The sequence below is a fragment of the Sorex araneus genome, chromosome 6 (assembly GCF_027595985.1).
Source record: "Sorex araneus isolate mSorAra2 chromosome 6, mSorAra2.pri, whole genome shotgun sequence".
Classification (NCBI taxonomy): domain Eukaryota; kingdom Metazoa; phylum Chordata; class Mammalia; order Eulipotyphla; family Soricidae; genus Sorex; species Sorex araneus.
The window spans coordinates 110,630,440-110,655,429 of record NC_073307.1 but is presented as its reverse complement, the minus strand read 5'-3'; the positions used below and the strand labels follow the sequence as shown (position 1 = coordinate 110,655,429).

Below are 24,990 nucleotides of genomic sequence, written 5' to 3'. Positions count from 1 at the left end.
GGAAGCGTGGTGGAGAGAAGGTGAAAAAAATCCTCCCAAAGAGAAACCCTAGTATTGGCTGAGAAAAACCAGCTTTCCTGCCTGCTGTTCCAAATTCCAGGTGTCATAGCGCGGAGGCGGCGACCCTTGCCAGCCCTCCGCCCCAGGCTGAGCCGCAGGCCGCCCGCAGATGCGGAGGTGCCAGCCCCCCCCCACCCCCCGGCCGAGGGTGGCAGGAGGGGGAGGGTCCCAGCCGAGCCCGACTCCAGCCCGGCCGCCGCGGCGGCTGCCCCCTCCTCAGTCACGTGGCCGTGTGGGTGGGGATCGACCTGAAATGGGAGAAATCCCGAGCGATCCCAACTTCGGAGTGCGCCACCTGTCCTCCCGAGCCCGGACTGTCGGCGCGCGAGCTCCGGGAGGAGGTGCGGAGGTGGGAATTTGCCAAGTGGAGCAGCAGGCGCGCCGGGGTGGGCTCCGGGCATGGCCCAGCTGTCGGTGATCCCGGGGTCGGCCACGGCGTGGACAGGTGAGCGGGGGGCCCCCGAGGTGCCGACTGGAGTGGGAGAAGCTGCTGGAGCACCGGACTCCTCACCCCGCATCCCAGCTGGAGGGTTCCCCGACAGGAGGCGGGGGAGACTGGGTAAAGCGGCCGCGGTGCACCCTTGGAGCTCGCGGGTCGGACCCACCAGTGCCAATAATCTCGGCTCCGCCAGCCGGGTGGCGTTAAGAAGGGCCGCGGCGCCAGGCAGCGCCTGCCGAGACGCTCGTCGGAGCCGGGCGGGGTGTTGGCCCCGCCCCCTGCGCGCGCACTGGCTGCTCCGCGTGACGTCACGCTCGGCTATAAAAGCCGCGGCGCGCGGCTCTGGCGGCGCCGGAGGAGCGCGAGGCCGAGGCGGGCGGCGGCGGGCGCCTCACGATGTTTTACTCAGGGCTCCTCACCGAGAGCGGCCGCAAGGAGCCCGACCTGCGGGAAGCGGCGTCGCTGCGGCAGCAGCGCCGGATGAAGCAGGCCGTGCAGTTCATTCACAAGGACTCCGCCGACCTGCTGCCCCTGGACGGCCTCAAGAAGCTGGGCTCGTCCAAGGACACGGTGAGCCCCCGCCGCCGCGGCTGCCGGTCACCTTCCAGCCGCGCCGGCGCCCGAGGCCCGCCCAGGGCCGCTTTCACTGAGTCACGGCGCGGGGCCCCGACCCGGCGCCCGCCGGCGCCCTGCGTCTCGCGGCCCTCCACACCCGGGGTCGCGCCGCCCCCTCCGGACTCCACCTCAGGAGCCCCTTGCCCGGCCTTCTTGCCCGCAGGTCGCCTTTTCCTCCCCGAAGGAGTCACTGGCGCGCGTGGGACGTGAGCGACGCTGTCCGCCCAGCCGGTCCCGTGACTCCGACCGGGGCGACGCCTAACGGGTGTGAGGGGACATCGCGGCGGGGAGGGCGGGGGTGGCGGGTCTTGGCCGACTCGCGACTCCCGTGACCTTTGTGGACTCCTTTTGCCCCCACCCCACGCCCTCCTTTATGCAAGAGCTACGCCCTTTGACCGGAGTCTTCTCTGCCTTCGGCCACCCATCCCTGAAGGGGGGAGAGAGAAAAGGGGATCAAACGTGAACCCCAGACGTCTCTCCCGTCTCGCCACTGCCCCCGGGGAGGGAGTTGGGGCCGTTCCGGCTCACTGACCACTTCCTCTGGGGAGCCGGGGATGGCGCAGTCTGTTTTTTTCCCCTGCACGGTAGTTCTTGGCAAAGGCAAAGCTCCAGGACTGGGGGTGGGGGCTAGGGGTGGGGGTCCTGGATTCAAAGACGCTGTTGCCCTCCAGCTGCAGGAAGGGAAGGACTGGCCGAGAGTTACTGACTCAAAGAACAGTATCCGAGTCGCATCTTCCACTTACTATAGCGGTGCCGAGCCAAATTTAGGTTTAGCCTGGTAGTTTTATCTGAAGTTTTCTTGTGGTTAACTTGTTCTCTTGAATTTAATGGCCAGTGTGTTCATCTGGGCAGCGACTCAGTATAAGTGAATTAGATGTTCTGCAGCATTTTTTCCAGGTCTTTCTCAGCTCTTGGGTGTTTTTAATTTAACAAGGCAGGGAGGGTGTGGGGGTCAGCCTGGATCATTGCAATTGCCCGTTTCAGCCTGAGCATGTCTGGTGGAGGGCAGAGCTTGTGAATCCACTTTAAAAATAAATAAATAAATAAATAAATAAATAAGCAGAGCAGCTAGAATGGCACCGATGCCTCCCCTCCCCCCTCCCAACTGCGATGCAAATTCATTTTTTTTTTTTTGGTATGCTGGGGAAATGTCTATCCAGATATCTTGCTGTGTTTTCAGAAACAGACCTATCATGAGGCTTGTGCTCTTGTACAAGCCCCATGATAGGTCTGATTTATGCTAACTCAGAGTGTCGAGGTAGTGAAGTATATTCCTAGAAAAGAAATCACTTCTTTCACTTTAAAGCAGTCTAGATTCATTTAGCAAATCACATCTAAGTCTCATCTTCAAGCTAACATAATCCTAGTTCCTGGAAGGTTTGGAAACCAATTAAGAAAGGCGTATTAGGAGAATTAAAATATAGACTATTTTTCATCCTTCGCGCTGGATTTAATATATGATTGACATTTGGTTGTCTTAGTCAGCCACAGATTCCCTTAGCCCTAAGAAAATACCTTTCCATCCTTCTGGCTGCCATTTTACATACTGCTTACTCCTGTGTTAGGAAGCATTTCATCTGCTTTTCTGACTCCAGTTAAAATCCATTGAGCCATACTGGGTTGATAAGGTAGAGTATAGGCAGTTAGCTAGAATGAGGAAGCAGGTTATTGTCATAGATGTAGCAGTTGACTGTGAGCCTGTGAGTCATGGTTCACACTTTCTCCCTCTCCCCCATCGCCTTGGTGTTGCTATCCCTCTCTCACTGTTCTAACACCTTCAATGTGCAAGTGACTGCATGGAAGAGCTGTAACAGGTCAGAAATCAAGGCAGAGTGAGCTAGAGCTAGGGGGCTGTGAACACTGGGGAGAGGCAGTGTGATTAAACTCCTGGAACTGACCTTGCCTCCTCAGTTCAATTTTTTAGGAATAATCTTAGGAATACTTTCTTAACACTTTATAGATACATCTGGTAATGTGTGTCAATGTTGACTCACTTTTTCTCACTAAAGTGAAATTTGTAGATTGTCAATTAGTATTGGATAGTTCTTCCTTGAAGGAGGTTATAACATAAACTCAGAAGAGCAAGGATTAGTAAAGGGAGAGGAGGACACAGGGAGTGGGCACAGATTAGTTGATTTTTTTTTGGGGGGGGGTAGGAGGGTTGTCACACCTGGCAGTGGCTCTGTGCTCAGGGATCACTCCTGGTGGCACTCTGGGGACCACATATGGTACTGGAGATCGAACCCTGGTCAGATGCATGTAAGGCTAGTGTCACCCCCTGTAACTATCTTCTGGCCCACAGATTAGTTTTAATTAACTCTGAAGTTTGTAGTGAGAAGATTGTGATTTTTTAAAAAAGTTATTCTATGACCCATTATGTAGCCACATTTTTCTGAGTTATCTGTCTGGAAAATATTATAGAAATATTTCCCATGCCGTTTCTATAATGTATATTATTTAATACCTGCCCTTATTTTTGAATTTGTGAAGACCATCATAGTAAATCAAAGGTTCTCTTGGCCCAAGGAAAAATACCTTTGCCCTATTTTTTTTGTGTCCTTGTTTGCTATAAAATCTACTATGGAAATTAATTTTATGTCTGGTTCTTATTTTATTCATCCTTTCATTTAGTGCTTTTTAAATCTATTATGTTAAGAACTAAAATTAGAGATAGCACTGTAGCACTGTTGTCCCATTGTTCATTTATTTTCTCGAGCAGGCACCAATAATGTCTTCATTGTGAGACTTGTTGTTACCATTTTTTGGCATATTGTGTACGCCACAGGTAGCTTGCCAGGCTTTGCCATGCAGGTGGGATACTCTCAGTAACTTGCTGGGCTCTCCGAGAGGGACATAGGAATTGAACCCAGGTCGGCTGCGTGCAAGGCAAACACCCTACCCGCTGTAAAAATTTGACTTTGCTATTGCTTTTGTTTTTGGACAACATCCAGGGATGCTCAGGATTACTCCTGGCTCTGCACTTAAGAATTACTCCTGGGGCCGGAGCGATAGCACAGCGGGTAGGGCGTTTGCCTTGCACGCGGCTGACCTGGGTTCGATCCCCGGCATCCCATATGGTCCCCCAAGCACTGCCAGGAACAATTCCTGAGTGCAAAGCCAGGAGTAACCCCTGAGCATCGCTGGGTGTGACCCAAAAAGCAAAAAAAAAAAAAAAAAAAAAGAATTACTCCTGGCAGTGCTCAGGGGACCACATGGAATTTGGGGAATTGAACCTGGGTTGGCTGTGTACAAGACAAGCTCCCTACCTGCTGTACTATCCCTCCAGCCCTTAATTTGATTTTTTTTTAAAGGTGAAATGAGAAGAAAATTTCTATTTTGAATTTTACCTAATTTCTTTTGTTTCAGACACCATTTTCTTAAGTATTCTTCTCATATGAATTTAATGACTCAGTTTTTAAAAAGCAATTTGCCATGGACTGGAGTGATATCGCAGTGGGTAGGGCATTCACCTTGAACTCGGCCGACCCAGGTTCAATTCCTCCACCTCTCTCGGAGAACCTTGCAAGCTACTGAGAGTATCTTGCCCACACGGCAGAGCCTTGCAAGCTACCCGTGGCGTACACGATATGCCAAAAATGGTAACAAGTCTCACAATGGAGACGTTACTGGTGCCCGCTTGAGCAAATTGATGAGCAACAGGATGACAGTGATAGTGTCAGTGACAATAATGCCATAGGATAGTATGTTGTCTTTCCAGTGTGATAATACAAAGACCATGTAATTAAAGGTTCAGCAATAGGTTTGTTTCATTACCTGTGACTGATTCTTATAGCCAAATATTTTAGTAAAACTTACTAGATTTAAGATTGAAGACAGGAGAAAGGATGGTGAAATACAGCAAACCTACCCTATCATAAAATAACTAGTTATGATACACTGATTATTTGGTCTACCAGAACAGCCCTGTGTGGTCTGCTAGAGGTTAGCTATTAATAATGGTACACGATATTGATATTACCACACACAGATTTTGGACAAGAAAATTTTGGTGTCTTAGAGAATTTTGGAGCATAGGTTCAGAGAGATAGTTCATCAGGCTGAGTGCATGAAAAAATGTAGGAGGCTTGGGTTTGATCCTTGGGACTAAAGCACTAAAGAGAGCAACACTCAAGCACCACACCTAGATTAGCCCTCAAGCAGTACCTAGTGTGAGTCCCTCTTTAACCCCCCACCCACCCCAAAGAAAGAAAGAAAAAGTAAAATGCAAATGAAGTCCACTACAATACCAGGATCTCGTGCAAACTGAATATTTCCAGGACTATATTGTTTCATTATTATAATATACATTGTAAGAATGCTTGCTATAATCAGGACATAATTGTAGTGCTAGAACCAAAAAGATGAAGATAGCAAAATTTCTGTAGTGAATTTATAGATTAGTTGGAAAGTCAGATTAACTCTACAAATATTTATTGAATGTTTATTGTTGGTCAGGGTTAATCTAGGCATTGAAGTTATATTAGTGAACCAAAATGCTCTTACATAACTTATGTGGGGAAAAGGTAGAAAATAAAAATATTGAAATATGTATCAGGCAATAATTGGTACCTGGAGAAAATAAACCAAGGTAAAGAGTGCAATGGCTAGGTAGGATAGAGTTGGAGCTGCTATTAAGTACAGGATGGTAAGGGATAGCCTCTCTGTTAAGTTTACATTCTAGGATATATAATAATATATATTATGTATAACAATACATATAATAATATATTGTTACATATAATAAATGAGGGATTATTATATTGGGTGAAATGTTCCAGAAAGAAAGAACAGGAAAGTTTATAGGTCTATATAAAGTATAAATATTTACAAGCATAAATATCAGTATTAATGTGATTGGAGAAGCACAAAATGACCATTGTGCCAAAACAAAATGACTCAAGGTGAGAAGTGATAGGAAATAATATTGGAGAATGGGAAACTAGACTTCTACAGGTCTTGATGATAAAACCCAGTAATCAAAAAAAAATTGAATCACCATGATACACAGTAATAGAGTTGTTCATTATTAGGTTTCAGTCATACAATGTTCCAGTACTTGTCCTATCACCATTGTATATTCCCCATCACCAGTGCCCCCAGTTTCTCTCCTGCCACCTTTCTGCAGCCTACAGTAGTTGGATTTTTATCTGATATAGGAAAATAGTGAAAGACTGTGCAGAAGGGGTGATATGAAGTGAGTTATTTTATTAAAAAAATAATTAACTCAGGAAATTTAGTAGATTGGATTGTAAAGGAGCAAGGGTGGCAGCAGAGAGTTTGATTAGGAGGCTATTTACAGCAATCCGGTGAAAGATAATTGTAGCTCAGTGGAATGTGATAGCAGTAAATAGAAAAAGGAAAAAAAAAGATTGAAGAATATCTTATTTATTTATTTATTGGACACACCCAGCAGTGCACAGGAGTTATTTCTGGCTCTACACTTAGGAATCACTCATGGTGAGCGTAGAGGACCATATGGGATGCCAGGGATCGAACCTGGGCCAGCTGCATACAAGGCAAACACCGTACCTCACTGTACTATCTCTCCAGTCCTGGTTATAGAATATTTTAAAGGCAGATCCAACATTAAAGATGATGTATTAAGAGGGGGCTGGAGCAATAGCACAGCAGGTAGGGCGTTTGCCTTGTACTCGGCCGACCCGGGTTCGATTCCCAGCATCCCATATGGTCCTCTGAGCATGGCCAGAGGTGATTCCTGAGTGCAGAGCCAGGAGTGACCCCTGAGCATCGCTGGGTGTGACCCAAAAAAGCAAAAAAAAAAAAAAGAGATGATGTATTAGATTAAAGGATTGAAGAAGGAGTAGTCAAGGATAACATCAATGTTTTTGATTTAGTACTTGGAAGAATAAAGTTATCATTTGTAAAATGGGTTAAACTCCAAAAGCACCAGATAATAAGGAATAATAATCAGGAATTTTTTTGGAACAAATTAAGTTTGAGATATCTGTTGTTTATTCAGGTATAGATGTTGAGTAGAATGTTCATGAGAAGATAAATATACCACCAGGACACCTTTGTTTCTTGACAAGATGTTACAATCATTAAGCATTAGAGAAATTCAGTGGAAACTGTGATTACTTGCCTGGTGTGATGATAATGATGAAGATCAAAATCTGATTACAGATTCATCATTTCCTGGTGAGTCACGAAAATATGAGATGGTATAGAAATGATACCACCTCAGGAATATGTGTGCCCTATATGTAACCTCAGAGTAAGAACTTTTTGCCATGGGCAACCAAGCAACTATTTCATCTCAGATCAATCCCCAAGACAGCAAACAATCAGGAATAAATTATCTTTGAAATAACATGTCTCTTGACTACTTAAAGAGTTTCTGCATGACCAAAGAAATATAGGCTGAAATTAAAAGGCAGCTAACAGAATGGGAACAAATTTTCACATCCAACACATCAGATAAGAGTTGATATGCAGGATATAAAAAGTACTTACAGAGATCAACAGCTATAAAGAAATTCAAAAACCCGATCCAAAAATGGGGAGAGGAACAGATAATCCTCAGAGGAAGAGAGGTGGATGGTCAATAGACACATGAAACAGTTCTCAGCATCACTTATCATTAAGGAAATTAAAATAAAAAAAGACAATGAGATACCATCTCACACCAGTGAAAATCGCCACATCAAAAATAGTAGAAACAATTTGTGCTTGCAGGGATTTGGTGACAAAGGAACTCTCATCCACTGCTGGAGGGTTTCAACCCTTGTGGAAAACAGTATGGAGAGTCCTCAATAAACTTAGAATTGAACTGCCACATTACCCAGCAATACCACTTTTGGGCATCCACCCCCAGGACTTAAAAATTTTCTTTCAAAATGACATATGCATACCATTATTCAGTGCTGCACTTAGTACAATAGCTAAGATATGGAATCAGCCCAGGTGTCCGGCAACATGTATAGATTATGAAAATGTGTACATATGCCCAATTGAATATTATGCAACTGCAAGAAATGATGAAATCATGCAATTTGCTGCAACCTGATTGGAACTTGAAGATATCATGTTGAGTTTAGTGAGCCAGAAAAGGAAAGACAGACACAAGATGATCTCACTTATCTGTGGTATATAGAATAACTGGATGAAGATATGTAATATAAAAAAGCTTAGGAAGGTGACAGAAAAAAATAAAGAAATCAAGGTAGGAAGAAGATGAGAAAGGGAAATAATAGAAAACAGGGGTTGGGGCTCCGGTTATACTAATGATGTGGGAAGGTAGTATAGTTTTACACCCAAAGCACAGACTCAACAACACTGAAAACATGAGATCTAAGCTGGAACCATCTAGCTTTGTAATGTGCAAGTCAAAATGGCCAGTGTGGAAGGGGGTGGGGGTGATGGAGTATGGAAACGCTGGTGGAAGGAAGTTGACACTGGTGGTGGGAATGAAATATTATTTGCCTCAAACTCCACTATCAATAATTTTGTAAATCACAGTACTTTAAAATTTAAAAATTATGAAAACAAAAATAACATTTCTATTGAGTCACAAGGCAAAGGAAAAGAGACAATATGGAAGTTCTGTGGCTTCTGTAGGGTAACAGATTGTCTTAGATTACCATGTTTTTAAGCAGCTACAAACTCAGGACTGGAGCGATAGCAGGGCCAGAGCGATAGCACAGCGGAAGGGCGTTCGCCTTTCACAAGGCTAACCCGTGTTCGATTCCTCCGCCCCTCTTGGAGAGCCCTGCAAGCTACCGAGAGTACCGAGCCCACGCGCCAGAGCCTGGCAAGCTACCCGTGCGTATTGGATATGCCAAAAACAGTAACAATAAGTCTCTCAATGAGAGACGGTACTGGTGCCCGCTTGAACAAATCGATGAGCAACGGGATGACAGTGACAGTGTTTTAGGGGTCTGGAGCAATAGCACAGTGGGGTAGGGCATTTGCCTTGACATGTCCGACCCGGGTTCAGTTCCTCCGTCCCTCTCGGAGAGCCCAGCAAGCTACTAAGGGTATCCTGCCCACATGGCAGAGCCTGGCAAGCTACTCGTGGCATATTCGATATGCCAAAAACAGTAACAACTAGCAAATCGATGAACAATGGATGGAAGGGCAGGGCAGTGCAGTGCAGTGCAGTAGTGTTGGGTCTAGTGGTTTAGATATATACAGGTACTTCATCTCTATGCTGCAAATGAAACAATGTACCTTGTTCTTGATACTTCCAAACCTCCTCTTTTTGCTTACCCCCTTAATTTATCTCATTCTTTGGCATTTTTGTTTCTGTAATCTGTGACCAATATTTTGCCCATCTTTAATACCATTTACTTCCTTGTCATATTCTATATACCACACATTAGTTTAAAACATTTAGGATTTGTTGTCTGTTAACACTCGGTGTCTGTCCTTCTTAACTTACTTAACATGAGATCCTTCAGTTCCATCTAAGTTAAGGAAAATTGCATGATTTCATCATTTTTGCAGCTGCATAATACTCCTATATGTATATATGCCACAACTTCATTGAGGTGGAATACTTACTCAGAGGAAGACACACCAATGGCTCAACTCACTAATTCATGACTGATCTCCGGAGAGACACCAAACCATGAAAATTGCAGTCACACCATTTTTTTAGGCTGAGAACTCTGGTGTCTTCTTGGATTGGCCTGGGCAGCTTCTCCCACCCCTTCTTCCTGTACTTCTGGAAGTCCCGGTTGCCATACCTACATTCCACAACTGCCATGTCAACTCTTCCACCAAGTTCTACAGATAGATCTTACAGTTTCTGGACACTCCAAAGTCTGCAATACTGACATCCTAGTAGGAGCACACCAAATTAGATGGGAAAGTTACATAGATGCCAACTAAGCTCAACAAACAAAAACAATAACACAGAAGTCTTAACTAGCAATAAACAGCTTGGTAAATCCTTAGATAAGGACTTAATGATGAACCAGTCTTTTGACTTATAGAAAAAGTAAATTTTGGCATTTTTTCCCAGTTGTTTAAGTGGGAATCTTTTTGCAGATCTTAAACTAAACTGTTTTCCCATCCTTTCCTACCGTCCCATGGAAAGTTTCTAATACCTTTAACTTCTCTGTGTTTTAGTTGTTTTTCTTTTTATTTAAGCAGAAAAAAATGCTTTTATGACTAAACCCTGAGCAAGCCATTGGAGTTTGTTTTTAAATTAGCATTTCTTAAGTAAATGTCAAAAAGACAATATTTTTCAATGTACTTGTTTCAGTGTACTTAAGAATTCAGGTTAACAAAGGTTCTTCTCTCTTCAAAATATGACTTCTATGAGGGTTGCCCAAAGAAAATCAGAACAGGAAGAAAATATGGAAGAAATACTTTTTTTTTCCATAATGGAACAGGCCTATAAGTTACTTCAGCTCACATTCCATTTGGTAGAACTTGGTCATTTTGTCTATGCCTAACTGCATAGAAGGTTGGGAAACAAAATCTGGATATCTACCCAGAAAGAAGAGACAAATATGGATTTATTTATGAGAACTATCAGTCTCTGCCACTCCAGCATTTGGCAAAGTCAGAGAGTGCAAAACAGCTAGCTTCTTGTATATCATTTATCACTTTTCTGTCAGCTTTTCACATTCCCAAATTTTGTCAGCATTTCTCTCATTCTCTTGTTTCCTTTACTATTATTTTTTTTCTTCCTAGGTTCTTGTTGGCCTTTTTTATTTTAGTGAAATTTTATTTATTTTTTAAATAAATTGTATTTATAAATTTTATTTATTTTAGTAAAATTTCATTTTAGTGAAATTTTGCATGAGAGGAGAGGTAATTGTAGTTACACTGCCATTTAAAACATGTAGGTATAAAGTCTTTCCAACCTTGATGACATCAGGATAACTGGTTAGCTATATGCAAAAAAAAAATTGGATCTCTCATATCATACACAAAAGTTAGTACAAAATAGGACCAGAGAGATAGTATAGTCAATAAGATACTTGCTTTGTATGCAGCCAATTTGAGTTTGATCTGCAGGACCACACATGATTTCCTGAGTTCTGCCAGGAATGATCCCTGAGTAAAAGCCAGGAGTGAGCCCTGAGCATAGCTGGGTGGGGCCCAGTTTTTTTTTTTTAAGTAAAAATTGGATTAAAGAAGAAACATCCAGGGAAACATGTGGAACTCTTTAGGATATAGACCTTAAAGGTGTCTATAATGTTTAATTTAACTGGCAAAGAAAACAAAATAATTAATAAGACTATATTAAGTTTAAAAGTTTTTGCATGGTATAGCACAGCAGGTAGGGCGTTTGCCTTGCACGCGGCCGACCCGGGTTCGATTCCCAGCATCCCATATGGTCCCCTGAGCACCGCCAGGAGTAATTCCTGAGTGCATGAGCCAGGAGTAACCGCTGTGCATCGCCAGGTGTGACCCAAAAAGCAAAAAAAAATAAAAATAAATAAAAGTTTTTGCATGGTGAAATAAACAGGCTACAATAACCCTACTAAATGGGAGAAAATATTTATATACCATACTGTAGGTAAATATCCAAGCTATATAAAGCACTAACAAAACTCAACAATTAAATAACATCAAGAAATGGAAAGGAAATGAACACTTTCCAAAGAAAACATAAATGACCAATAATCACCGACAAAGTTATTAAAGAAATGCAAATCAAAATTTCAGTCACGAATATCATTATATACCTGTGAGAATAACCTATTTAAAAAACTGATGCTAACCAGTGTTGGCAGGAATATAATGAAAAAGGAGTTCTCATTCATTGTTGGTAGAATAATATATGATTCAACCTCTGTAAACAATGTGGAGACTTCTCAAAATAGTAGAAATAGAGCTTCGATATTACCCAGGAATTCCACTTCTTGATATTTACATGAAAAGCAGAAAAACATTAAGCTGAAAAGTTATATGCATGGCTAGTTCATTGCAGCACCAAGTACAATAGCCAGGATATGGAACAAACTGATGAATGACAGATGAATAGATAAAGAAGTGTGGTAGTACTGTAGCACTGTTGTCCCGTTGTTCATCGATTTGCTTGAGCAGGTACAACTAGAAGGTTCCATTGTGAGACTTGTTACTTTTTTTGGCATATTGAGTACACTCCGGATAGCTTGCCAGGCTCTGCTGTGCGGGCGGGATACTCTCAGTAGCTTGCCAGGCTCTCTGAGAGGAGTGAAGGAATGGAACCTGGGTCGGCCATGTGCAAGGCAAACGCCCTACACGCTGTGCTATCACTCCAGTCCAAGCAGTGCGGTATCTGTGTATAATGTAATACTACACAACCTTACAAAAAATGAAATTTTGCGGATAAAAACTGCAACTTGGATAAAACGGGGTTACATTAAGCAAAATAAGTCTAAGAGGGGACAAATACCAGATGATCTTCACTCTTTTATGGTATAGAGAGCAACAAAACGAGACTAATGCTATCAAATGATCACAAACCTTTGGATATTGACTACAGAACTAGTTTTCCAAGCAGTAGTGGCTGGGTGGACTTCTGAGTGGGGGAAGGGGGCTTGTGGAAGAGAAGGTGGACTAGAGGGGTGTGGAGGAAAAGGTGGACTAGAACTGATACCTGAACAATGGTGAAGTGGTGGAGAAAGCATAAGAGTTCAGGTGTTGTCCTTGCACATGTCCAACCTGGGTTTAATCCCCTGCACCAGATATGGTCTCATAAGCCTGCCAGGAGTAATCCTTGAGCACAGACCCAGGAGGAAGCCCTTAGCACAACTGGTATGGCTCCAAGAACCGAAACAAATGGCAAAAACAGTGGTGGAAGATCTTGGATATTTTGGTGGTGTTGAAGGTGCAATAACTTTGTGTATCAATACAATAAGTGTTGGGACTGGAGAAATAGAGCAGCAGGTAGGGTGCTTGCCTGGCATGCAGCAGACCTGGTTTAAAACTTTGGCACTGCATGTGGTCCTCCAAGTATTGCCATGAGTTATCCCTGAGCACAGTAGGATCACAACTAAGTACACCTGACTGTGGCCCAAACATCCCCTTACACACACACACACACACACACACACACCCTAGCACCACCACCACCACCAACAACAACAACAACAAATACATGGCTGTTAACATTAGTAACCACACCACGTTAAAGTACAATAGAAATAATTATTTTAGGGCCAGAAAGATAATACAGTGGATAAGACACTTGCCAATCATGGTTCAGTCACTGGCACCACTTACGATCCTCAGATCAATGCCAGGAGTGATACCCACCCAGAGCCAAGAGTATGCCATTACAGCTCAGATAGAGAGGGATTACCAAGTAAAAGGTGCTAGGAGGGCCTATTCGGGATGGGAGATGCAAGCTGAAAGTAGACTACAGACCAAACATGAGGGGCACCCAATATCTATATTGCAAGCAACAACACCCGAAAAGGAGAGAGAAAGAGTAAAAGGGAATGCCCTGCCACAGAGGCAGGGTGCGGTGGGAGGAGGACAGGATGGGGGTGATGGGAGGGATGCTGGGACCATTGGTGGTGGAAAATGGGCACTAGTGGAGGGATGGGCACTCGACCATGTATAACTGAAATGCAAGCACAAAAGTTTGTAAGTCTGTAACTGTACCTCATGGTGATTCACTAATAAAAAATTTTTAAAAAGAGTAAGCTTACTGGGTGTGGATCAAAGACTGAAATAAAGTAAAATAAATATTTTAAAAATTAAATAAAAACATAGAACATATAGGCATAATAAGATGACCATTAAAAAAAGCATCTCAGAGGTTCATGTGTATTTATTTTCTGTAAATTTTCAATTTTTTAATTATACATCCTTTTAAATGTAAGTCGTGAAAATTATAAGAACATAGAAAAGTATCTTTAATGTTAAATATAGAGAAATTTAGGGATTGCCCTGTCCTGGCATCCCAGGTGCCAAGAGGGGGTGTGGCGAGTGGCCTCAAAGGGGGCGTGGCCCCCTGCCAGAGTGGGCGGCCCCAAAAGTTGCCGCAGTTATTTTTCTTAGGTCATAATCTGTATAACCTATTTCTTTGAAAAATACCCTGGCCATCTCAGGCACTCTATGCTAATAGTCCATTAGCTTATCCTAATTTCACAAAAACTGTCAGTGAACAGTAGAAGCTGAACAAACCCTTTGTAAAGAGATCATAGCCTTAAATCTTCAATAGCGGCCCCACATAAACCAGGAGGAGTGCCTGAGAGTAAGAAAGTATTCTAGAATAGGAATAAGGCTATCATCATCAATTTAGCTCATCCAGAATCCCCCCTGCCGCAAAAGGGAATAGGGATAGACAACTAGAAGGTTCCAACTCTATTCTTCCATAACAATATGAAGAAACAGCAAAAATCCCCTCCACAAAGAGAAGATGAAGAGAAATTTAGAAATTTCTAGAGAAATTTAGTGTTGTAGTATCTTTCTTTCTTTCTTTCTTTCTTACTTTCTTTCTTTCTTTCTTTCTTTCTTTCTTTCTTTCTTTCTTTCTTTTTTTTTTTTTGGCTTTTTGGGTCACACCCGGTTCTGCACTTAGAAATTACCCCTGGCAGTGCTCAGGGGACCCTATGGGATGCTGGGAACCAAACCTGGCTCGGCCTCGTGCAAAGCAAACACCCTACCCGATGTGCTATCACTCCAGCCCCTGTTTCTATTTTATATGTTGGCGAATGTGTTAAAAGTTCTTTTGAGGAATATACTTATAAATTTGTTGGTGGCTGAAAGATTAATTTCCCCTCCCTTTTAATGATATGTGAATATTTTACATTGAGTTTGTGTCTGAACATTTTTTGGTAACTAAAGAAAAGAACAAATCAAGGAATAGTAAACAGGGCCAAATGACTTAGTCAAGTAAAAGGGTGCCTGGAAAATTGCCTATCAGATTTCAGATTTATAAGAGCATTATATATATATATATATATATATATATATATGTGTGTGTGTGTGTGTGTGTGTGTGTGTGTGTGTGGTTTTTTTTTGGTTTTTTTGTTTTTTGTTTTTTTTTGTTTTTTTTTTGCTCTTTGGGTCACACCTGGCAATGCACAGGGGTCACTCCTGGCTCTGCACTCAGGAATCACCCTTGGCCGTGCTCAGGGGACCATATGGGATGCTGGGACTCGAACCCGGGTCGGCCGCGTGCAAGGCAAACGCCCTACCCGCTGTGCTATCGCTCCAGCCCCTATATGTTTGTTTTTTTTTTCCAGGCAGAGGGGACATGTGGCATTTTTCTTGGTAATGCTCAGGGGGCCATATGTAGTGCTGGGGATCGAACCCAGATGGTTGACCTTGGACAAGGCAAGCATCCTGCCCTGCCCCCTGTACTCTTTCCGAAGGCCCGTGGAAATCATTATTAGTGTTACGAGGTCTTGGTGAAGAAAACACTGGCTATCGGAATAAATATTGTGTGTGTGTGGGGGGGGGGGCGTGTACACGCACACGTCCATGCACTTTAAAGACCACTAAAAACAAGGCTGTGATTAGGGTACTGTAAAAAAAAAAAAGGTGGCAGGGTCTGAGATTTTGTGGAAGTTTTCTTCCTAATGCATGAGAACTCTGAGTAAAGCCTATGAGAGAGGAATCTAGAAAGGAAAGTAAGATTTAGAATAGAATATGATAAGGTATGTGATTTTAAACTTTACTTTGTCCTCTCTCACTATTGATGATTAGACTAGTCAATACAATTAAGTACAATCAGGTAGAGTAGTGGTTAATAAAATGAGTGAAGAAGGAACAATTCAAGCTTTAGGTTAAAAAGACTTTGATTAGATGAATTTTGAAGACCCTTCCTGTCTGTCGTTCTGAAAGCCCACCTTCTCTGAGTTAGACCTGAACTTGAAAAAAACAAACACCCAGCTTTAAAGTGACGTAAGCAAGGAATTCAGGCTTCTTAGAGACACAAAAATTTCTTTTGAGAAGTGAAGAATACTCCCAGTGTCACATTAGGAAATTTGATAGTTAGCACTTCCTGTAGCGCCTTATCAAGTTAAGAAGCTCTTATTTCTTGTAAGTGCCTCTCTTTTTCCTTTTCCCAAAGATACTAATTTAGGCTCTGCTTTGCCAAGAATCGGTGTATTTTGGGAATCCATTTCTTCACCTCCCCAGGGTTACAATGAGTCATGGATGGCTCTAACTCCATTCTTCAGAAATCTCTAGGGTGATGGATAATGAAGACCGTCTCCAGTTTTTCTCACTTCCCTAGGAAGTTACTAGTCTCTGGACTTCAAACAGCAACATTCTTCTCAACTAGATGTTGGAGTATTATCTAGTCTATATTACATAAAAACTTGGAGTTAGACTCCATCCTTTGAGGGATTTTCACTGTTAATATACACTTGGAATAAGGTGCTTGTATATAGAAATTTCCCGTCAATATATTTTTTCTCAAGAAGTGATTTTTTCTGGAAGTCACTTTGGCAATACTGTAATAAAAAAGTATAACACTTATCTTCCTTATAAATTTGTTTAAGCTGTATCAAAGAATAAATTAGTTCAAAGTCTTTATTCTGCTTTCTAACATTAAATATTCTGTCATAGATATAGAGCCTAATTAAGTCCTTTGATTCTTGGTCAGTGTCTCTACCTATTTTATTCACAGATATCCCTCCCTTCATCTCCCCCTATTGTTGTTTGGCTGTTGTAGTAACCAGGTCTTGCACACACTTGGTTACCATGCTCCTACACTTGGTTGTGATACTTACACATATGCCCATTTTATACTCTCACTTTTGACGAACTGAAGGGGAATTGATAAGACACATATGGAGGGAGAAACCTACGCTCCTTGAATTCTAAAGGAGGTTAATAAGCATGATTGCTGTGGGTACTTTTAGATTTCAAAGTGTGTCTTCTGACATGGTTCCTCAGCAGATGTTAATTGTTACCTTCCACCCCCTGTATATTGCACCAACTTAATGGTTCACAGCCCACAAGAAATTCAAGCCACCAACCATACATAGACTTTGATCGAAAATAACACTGTAGGGAGTATTATACTTCTTACTATTTCAAGTAATAGTAATAAGCTATTTCCGGTTAACTACATATGAGACTGCTTTCTGTAAGTCTTCTGGGGATATAGAAATAGTTCACATAGACAAAAGTTACTTTATCTCCCACAATGCCCTGTTAGGGAAGGGAAAGAAGAACACATAGGTAGTCCTGATCATTGGCCTATCTACATTTCCTAGTGTCCCACCTTGCTATTCTATGCATTCAAGGTGCCCTACTGCATTAATTTATATTATCTTCTCTAAAAAATACCAGTGAAGACCCTAATTGAAGGAAGAATTAATAAGAAACTAAGGTCAAACTCAGTAATATGAGGCTCATTTCATATTTCCATGGTACCTTGGGGACAGAGGGAGAAGAAAGATGTGACATGTTTCTAAGAAACCTGTTTTCTTTGCCTCAAGCAACCTCATAACATTCTGCAAAGACGCCTGATGGAAACCAATCTGTCTAAGCTTCGAAGTAGCCGTGTCCCTTGGGCATCCAAGACCAACAAACTCAATCATTCTAAGTCAGAGGGGCTAAAGAAGTCTGAGGATGATGACATGATTTTGGTTTCTTGCCAGGTAAGTTTCTAAGAACAGTTATTCAGAATTTTCTGGAGAGTATAACTTGGGCCTTTATTATCCAAATAGTGGGGCCTCTCCAAACTCTATGGAGTGTGGGTCTTACCATGGAGTTCATAAATTTGTCTTTAGGGAGTACTTTATGCAACCCTTGGAGTATATGTAATACTTTGTATGCACCTTCACCTTTATGGGAAGATTAATACTTTCATTAAGATGCTATACTGCTAACTCAGAACTGTGAGAATGCTCTACAACTCATCCTTTCATGACATCTGCTTATTCTCTGGACCTCCCCTCCCTTTTGCTTCTTTGGCTTCTGTTTAACAGTATTTTTTCTTCTCCATAGTGTGCTGGCAAGGATGTGAAAGCCTTGGTTGACACAGGCTGTCAGTATAATCTTATCTCTTCAGCCTGTGTGGACAGACTGGGGTAAGTAGTCGTTTGTGCTGGTTGGAAGTCAGGGACTAATGCAGTCGTTATGTGTTTTGAGATTTGAGATGCTAAATATCTTCAGAGAGCCCCCAAAGAATTATGTAGAGTTCAGCTATTTTCAGGAACCAATCCTCAGTGAAGGGACAGCTGGGAGAGATCTGTGGCTTACTGTATATCTTACCCAGATCCTGATTTGGGATCTTTTAATCAACAGATTAAAAGTTGTTTGTCCTGTAGGTATACTCAAGATGAGCAAAAGCAGGAATCTGCTTGGCATTAGCTTATTCAGGTTTCTTCTTATGGTCATATAAGCTGTCCTATGAAAAATCAGGACTTAGAATATGACTATTAGCTACTATTATTGCTGGGCCTGAATCTTCAAAGGGGTAATAGTTGATCAATTGTTGCTTAATGCCATACTTCTCTGTGAAGAAAGAAGTCAGATCTTTCTGCTGCCCTTACTCAGAATTGGATGTGAGACACCTGTATATTGAATTTTTTTAGTTCTCCAACAGCTAGAATTTGGTCCTCCCTCTTTCAGTCAAAGTAATTTTGTGTTTTTCTCTCCTTTTCACTCAGTTTGTACTTTTATTTCTTTCATTCTCTTCCAGCCAAAATACAAGATGGGCTCAGAGGTATAGCTCAAAATCAGGAGGATCAACCCAATTTCCTTTTCTACACCTTTTTCCCTCGGTGCAGTAGGTCATTCCTGTAGCTCAGATCCTTCAAAACTATCAGTAGAGGGGGCTGGAGAGATAGCACAGCGGGTAGGGCGTTTGCTTTGCACGCGGCCAACCCGGGTTCAAATCCCAGCATCCCATATGGTCCCCTGAGCACGGCCAGGGGTAATTCCTGAGTGCAAAGCCAGGAGTAACCCCTGTGCATCGCCAGGTGTGACCCAAAAAGAAAAAAAAAACTATCAGTAGAAAAGATGCAATGGCTCATTTTAAATTTATTTTCAAGTTGTCCATATTCTTAGATATGATTTTCATTGGGCTTTATTTACGTAATAAGTTATCCCTGCTGAATGATCTGTTCCTTCTCATTTTTGCACTGTACTCATCCTTCACAACTATTTGGCACTGAGGGTTTTCTACATTATTCTTTGTTAGGAGGTAAGTACTGTTGTGAAAAGAATCCTAATCTTTATGTATTGGAAAGATGAAATATAGTACAACATGAAGGTTCCAGAAAGATTAATAATGTCCTGGTGCATAATTAGGCAGCAGATTGCCATGATACCAGAGGCATTAATAACCATCTGCAAAACTGCAATTTTGCTTTTGGATGGGCTGTAATACAAAGAAATAAAATGGAGTAAAGCAAAAGTATTGGCACAGAAAATCCATAATTATTTATCCACTAACCCATAATAATAGTTCTGGTGCTCACTGTTCCAATCAGCTTATATAACTGTGTGAAACCTTGGTACTGTTCCTTTCTGTCCTCCCCTGCACAGACAAGTTAAATTAATTAGGACTTTCTCCATATTTCTTTCTGGTACCAATATCAGTGCAGTTACTAAATAAATACCTGCCTCCACTAACCTTTCAGCCTGAAACAACCTACCAAGGGTAGACTGAAATAGGAAAAAAGGCAAAAAGGAGATATCATACAAAACATTTAAAATTAACCTGCCCTATTTTAGATGTTATTCATAGATGGGCAGAAAGACTTGTTAGCTAAACAGCCTTATATATGGTAGTTATGTGATGATATAGTGTAGAATTCTCTGTGTGTGTTTGTTGTCCTTCACCCATGAAAGTCGTGATATCACCTTTTGAGATAAAAGTGAGGCTTTATGTTTTTTTTGTATTCCCATGTATATTTAGATCTAAGTGATAAAGCAGGAAGTATTGATAAAACAGCCAACAAGCACATCTCTCTGGTAAAATTAATCCCAGAAAATCCTTGAAAAATTCCAATAGTGATCAAAAGTTAAGCATTGCCATATTTCACCAAAGATCTTCATCAAAGAGATTCTGCTGTCTCCCTCTCCCTGATGCAGACTCAAGGAACATGTCAAATCTCATAAGCATGAAGGAGAGAAACTTTCTCTACCCCGACATCTGAAAGTGGTGGGCCACATTGAACACTTAGTGATCACACTGGGCTCCCTCCGCCTAGACTGCCCAGCAGTTGTGATTGGTGAGTAAAACAAGGGTCTTGACTATGTATGCACTCTCTCGACTTCCACCAAACCTTCATGATATCTTATGTCTCTAAGTACTGGCTTCTTAAATTTCAGGTTTCTGTTTTGCTGTATTATAGATCTTGCCTGTTTTTCCTCTCTAAAGTACTGGATGGATTCTGAGCTACAATGAAGACATGTTGATAATTATTCAGAAAAACAGAAGTGTATAATTAACAATAAAAAATATTTCAAGTGGCAGATACCTGCCATATAGAGGCAGGCTGTAGGGCAGAAAGAAATTGTCACCCCAGAGACATTGGTGGAGGGAATTAGACACTAGTGAAGGGATTGGTGTTGGAATATTAGATGCTTGAAACTCAATCATGAATAACTTTGTAATTCATGTGATTCAGTTTTTAAAAATTTTTAAAAATTGAAAGGAGTGCATCCAGGAAAAGAGCTCAAGTGTTAGAGCACTTGCCTAGCCTGCATGAAGTGCTGAGTTCAGTCCTTGGCATCACATAATGCCCTGTACTGACATGTTGCCAATGTGATAGCAGGCATTATCAGGAGTGGCCCCAGACTAGTCGAATTCCTTTGGAATTTCCCTGTAAAAAATTTAAGGGACTGGCCAGGAAGTTAGCTTAAAGAGCTAGAACACATATTTTTGCATGTTAAAGCCCTAGGTTTGATCCTTGGTATCACATGGTCCATCACATACCACAAGAGATGACCTCCAAGCACCACTAGTTGTGATTTAAAAAATAAGAACTCTTAAAAAAAAACCCAAGGGACAAAATATCCCAGTTTTTTGTGTCTAGGTAAAAAAGGCTCTTGAACATTTTCCATGAGCTATTTGGAAGCAGATTACAATATTTCCTACCATTTCCTTTCAGAAATTCTATTATAGAGTACTTGAAGTTTCTGGGTTTTTTCTACCAGTCTTTTATAATTTAGAGTAAAATAATATAAATTTGAATCATGGTTCTGTCACTTTTGACTATAAAGGTCTGGGAAAATTACTTAATAGAGGCTGACTGGCTGAATTAATATATAGAGATAGTGGTTGAATGGAACGTTAGGGTTGTGAGACTTTTTTTTTTCTTTTTGGGTCACACCCAGTGATGCACAGGGGTTACTACTGGGTCTTCACTCAGGAATTACTCCCGGTGGTTCCCCGGGGACCATATGGGATGCTGGGAATAGAACCCAGATCAGCTGCATACAAGGCAAATGCCCTACCCCTGTGCTATCGCTCCGGCCCCAGGAGACTTTTTTTAAACTAGAAATTGGAATTGACTGAATCTTATCTTTTTAATTAGATGATAATGAGAAAAATTTGTCCCTGGGTCTCCAGACTCTCCGATCACTCAAGGTAGGAATTAGTTTACTTTACCTTTGATCCTTTCTCTTTGAGGCAAGAGTCCTTTTCCATGAAGACTACATGGTAGTATCATTGATAGTGACCAGAGATTCTCCTTTGTTTTCAGTGCATCATAAACTTGGATAAGCACCGGCTGATCATGGGGAAGACAGACAAGGAAGAAATACCTTTTGTGGAGACACTTTCTTTGAATGAAGACAAGTGAGTTCCCAGTGCATCAAGTTCAGTTAAATCCATAGTTTATGAGGTGGAGAAAACCCATATAGGTTATAGGCTTGTGTTCTGCCTTTGGCTTCTAATCAAACCATACATATTTGCCTCCTGTTCCTCAGAGTTTATCTCCCATAAAATCCTCTACCCTCATTTCAGACTAAGCAAGTATAATTCTGCAGAGTTATAGAGAAAATAAGTAGCTTTAAAACTGAAATTGTACTGATTTTGTCTTTCTTTGAACTTAATATCATTAATTCCTCTTTCTTTCTCATTTCAGCACTTCAGAAGCATAACTACTGCCTGCAGTTTTTCTGCACGTGTACACACACCAGGTTGACAGATTGGGAAATCGGGTTTGAATCAAATGCAGTAGCAGCTTGCTGTGGACCAAGTCCTTTCATTCAATAGAAGCTCTAGGGGCGTCCTTCTCACCCAGACCTCTCTAGACTTTAGTCTGTGCTTAGAGATATTGTCTGGTTATAGCCATTTTTTTTTTACTTCTTTGATCACTTAATGTGACACTGCCAGGTCTCACTGTGGCCTCTTTCTCTGCTTCTTCCAGGAATTTGCTTTTATTAGTCACATAGAGAAGCTTCCCAGGTACTACTTCATAGATGTAATTGCTTCTTTTCTTGTAGTTAAAGTGTATAATAAACAGGAACCTGACTTTTACCTCCTTTCACCTGTTTCAGAGAGACATAGGATGCCTATGTCTCAGAATTAGAATTTCTTCTAATTCATTCATTGATTTCTCAAATACAAATTGATATGAAATTGCTGAGAGATAATCTACCAACTTTTTAATTTAAAGGACCAGAAATGGCTGGGAAGATAGCTCAAAGGGCTAAATCACATTCTTGGCAGACAGGGCTCTAAACCATATTGTTTTTCACCTTGGTAATCCCCAACAGTGCTTGGGACGTCCAAGAAATGAAAAAGCAAAAAGCTCAAAACATGCAAAAAAAAATCCTGAGAGGTAAGTGAATTGTTTAAGTCAGTGGATCCACAGACCAGTGTTGAGTAGTTTATATAGTGAGTGAGTGGCAGAAGGACCTGGAACTCAGGCCTCATAAGCCCAGGTACTTTTCATTCTCTTTGTCTTAAAGACTTTCTAGGGGGACCAAAATAGGGTTTGTAGAAATTCAGTGTAGAAAAACATGCTCTGGGGATGGATGCTAAGGAGTTCTAAATAGCACTTTCTCCTGTATGCTCACTACCTGTAAACTGTCACATTTAGACTTTTCACTTGGTTCCTAAAATTTGAGAGTGTAAAGATCAATGGCATGGTCTCTCATCTTGGACTTCTTGGAGGAGTGGCAGGTGAAGGGACCACACAAAGAAGAAAACCAGTCAATTTCTGAGGATTGGAGTTCTGTCATGGTACCAAGTAAAGAGATGGAGCAAGGGGCTGTCATGTTAAGGACAGCTTGGTATTTTGGTTTGTTTTTGTTTTTGTAACTGCTCAGTATTTTCTGATTCTATTCAAAAAGTTAGGTAATCACAGGGATCTGTTGAACCTTTTTTGTTGCGATGTCAGGTGAAGATTCCTGTAATGTAATCTCCCCTTTAATTTGGTCACAGAAGTGCTCAGCAAAGTCAGAAAAATATTGTGCTTTTACATCCCTTTAGAGATTTCCTAAGTCTGTCCTTGGTTCATAATTGTAGTTCCCAGAATATTCAATGAATCCTACTTAGAGTGTTGCCAGGTCCAACCTATAATCTTGTGTAGTATTATCTGCTGACCCTACATAACGTTTTTAGCCTCACAGAAACTTCTTTAAGACTAGGAACTTGACCTCCATTTCAAGAATTGGGCAGCTTGTTGTTAGTAAGCCCCAGATCTCCTTCCTCCAGTTTATAGAGGAAGCAGGATGGGAACTAAATTCTGTAGGGATGGCCACACCTGAACCTCAGCAGAGTGATCCAAGGATTACCAGCCAGCTTTCAGTGTCCCTACCAGCTTCACCCCTTTATCTTGTATAGGATGCCTTTCTACACTGTTCCCTTACTAACCATGACACCATTTTGATTGCTTCTTAGGACTGAGTGAAATACTTCACCCCTTTCTTCCATAGTCAAAAATTCTAGCCCGAGCCTTAACTTGGTCATAAATGAGGCATGTTGGAAATCCTTAGCATGGACTATCCTATTTGGATTCCTTATGGACTCAGTAAAGCCAGGAATTTTCTGTTGCTAGAAGATGTGTCTGATTTGGCTCTTTGAGTTCAGATCAAGGGGATGACCAGATGACCATTAGTGATATTTCTGGCATATAGGACTCAGTGACTTTCTAATTTTGTAATTGAAACAGTTGGTATGATCGGAGCTTAGGGAATCATAATCTCATTCAGTTAAGTCAAGTTGTGTGAATTCAGTCAGTAATTGTGATTTGTGATTTAACTCTCAGCCTTGATAGAGGTATCTAAAAGTGTCCAAGGACAATCATGGCAAATCTTGGGCACCATTAATCTTTAAATGCTGCCAAGTTGATTAAGCTGATAATCTCTTCTCCCTGATATTCGTAAGGGAGCACTGGGTCTACTTATTAGGGATAAGACAGGTAAGCAGATATAATTATTTCCTCCAAGAATCATAGAAAATTCTAGCATTTCTGAATGAGGGTGTGAGAAAAGAGTGTCTATGCAGGCTACAGACTTGAAGACAGTAGCAAAAAGTAAGACTGTAGAACCACTATTATCCCTTGTTAGATGTTCATCTCACATATAGGGAATTTGAAAAATACTGATTTTTGTCATTTCTATGCCTGACACATTTAAGGAACAGATGTTTTCTGACTTTTCTATTCTCTTGACCTGCACAGATTCCCACCTGGTAAGATTTTCTATTTCTTAGCTCAAAGTATCTGTAGAATGAAGTTATTAGTATGTTAGCTCTCCTCACTCTTGTATAATAGAAATATTTTTTCAGGCTGGGAACATGGAGGAAATGAACTGGATTCTTCCCTCCTTCTGTTGCCAGGCCTCTGCATTGGCACTTTATCTGCTGTGTTTCTAGCTGTATTTGGTTTATTTGTGAGACTAATGTAATAATAAAGTTAAATATTCTCCTGTGTTTGTCTGTTAAAGTTTCTATATCAGGGTCCTTGGAAGGAGGGGAAACCCAACAAAACTTAATCATTATTTTTTTCTCCTAGAGCTTTCAGAATACAAGACTTTGTAGT

The 24,990-nt window shown here is 41.5% G+C and overlaps 1 protein-coding gene across 1 annotated transcript; it reads left to right on the top strand.

Moving 5' to 3' along the window:
• The first annotated feature begins 846 nt into the window (after positions 1–846).
• Positions 847–24,881, top strand: NRIP3 (nuclear receptor interacting protein 3). The gene is made up of 7 exons (XM_004613616.2): positions 847–1,069; positions 17,482–17,643; positions 17,993–18,075; positions 20,087–20,226; positions 21,535–21,587; positions 21,703–21,797; positions 22,087–24,881. Exons 1-7 carry the CDS (start codon positions 896–898, stop codon positions 22,100–22,102), a joined length of 723 nt encoding a protein of 240 aa, XP_004613673.2. The 5' UTR covers positions 847–895; the 3' UTR covers positions 22,103–24,881.
• Positions 24,882–24,990: the final 109 nt, after the last annotated feature.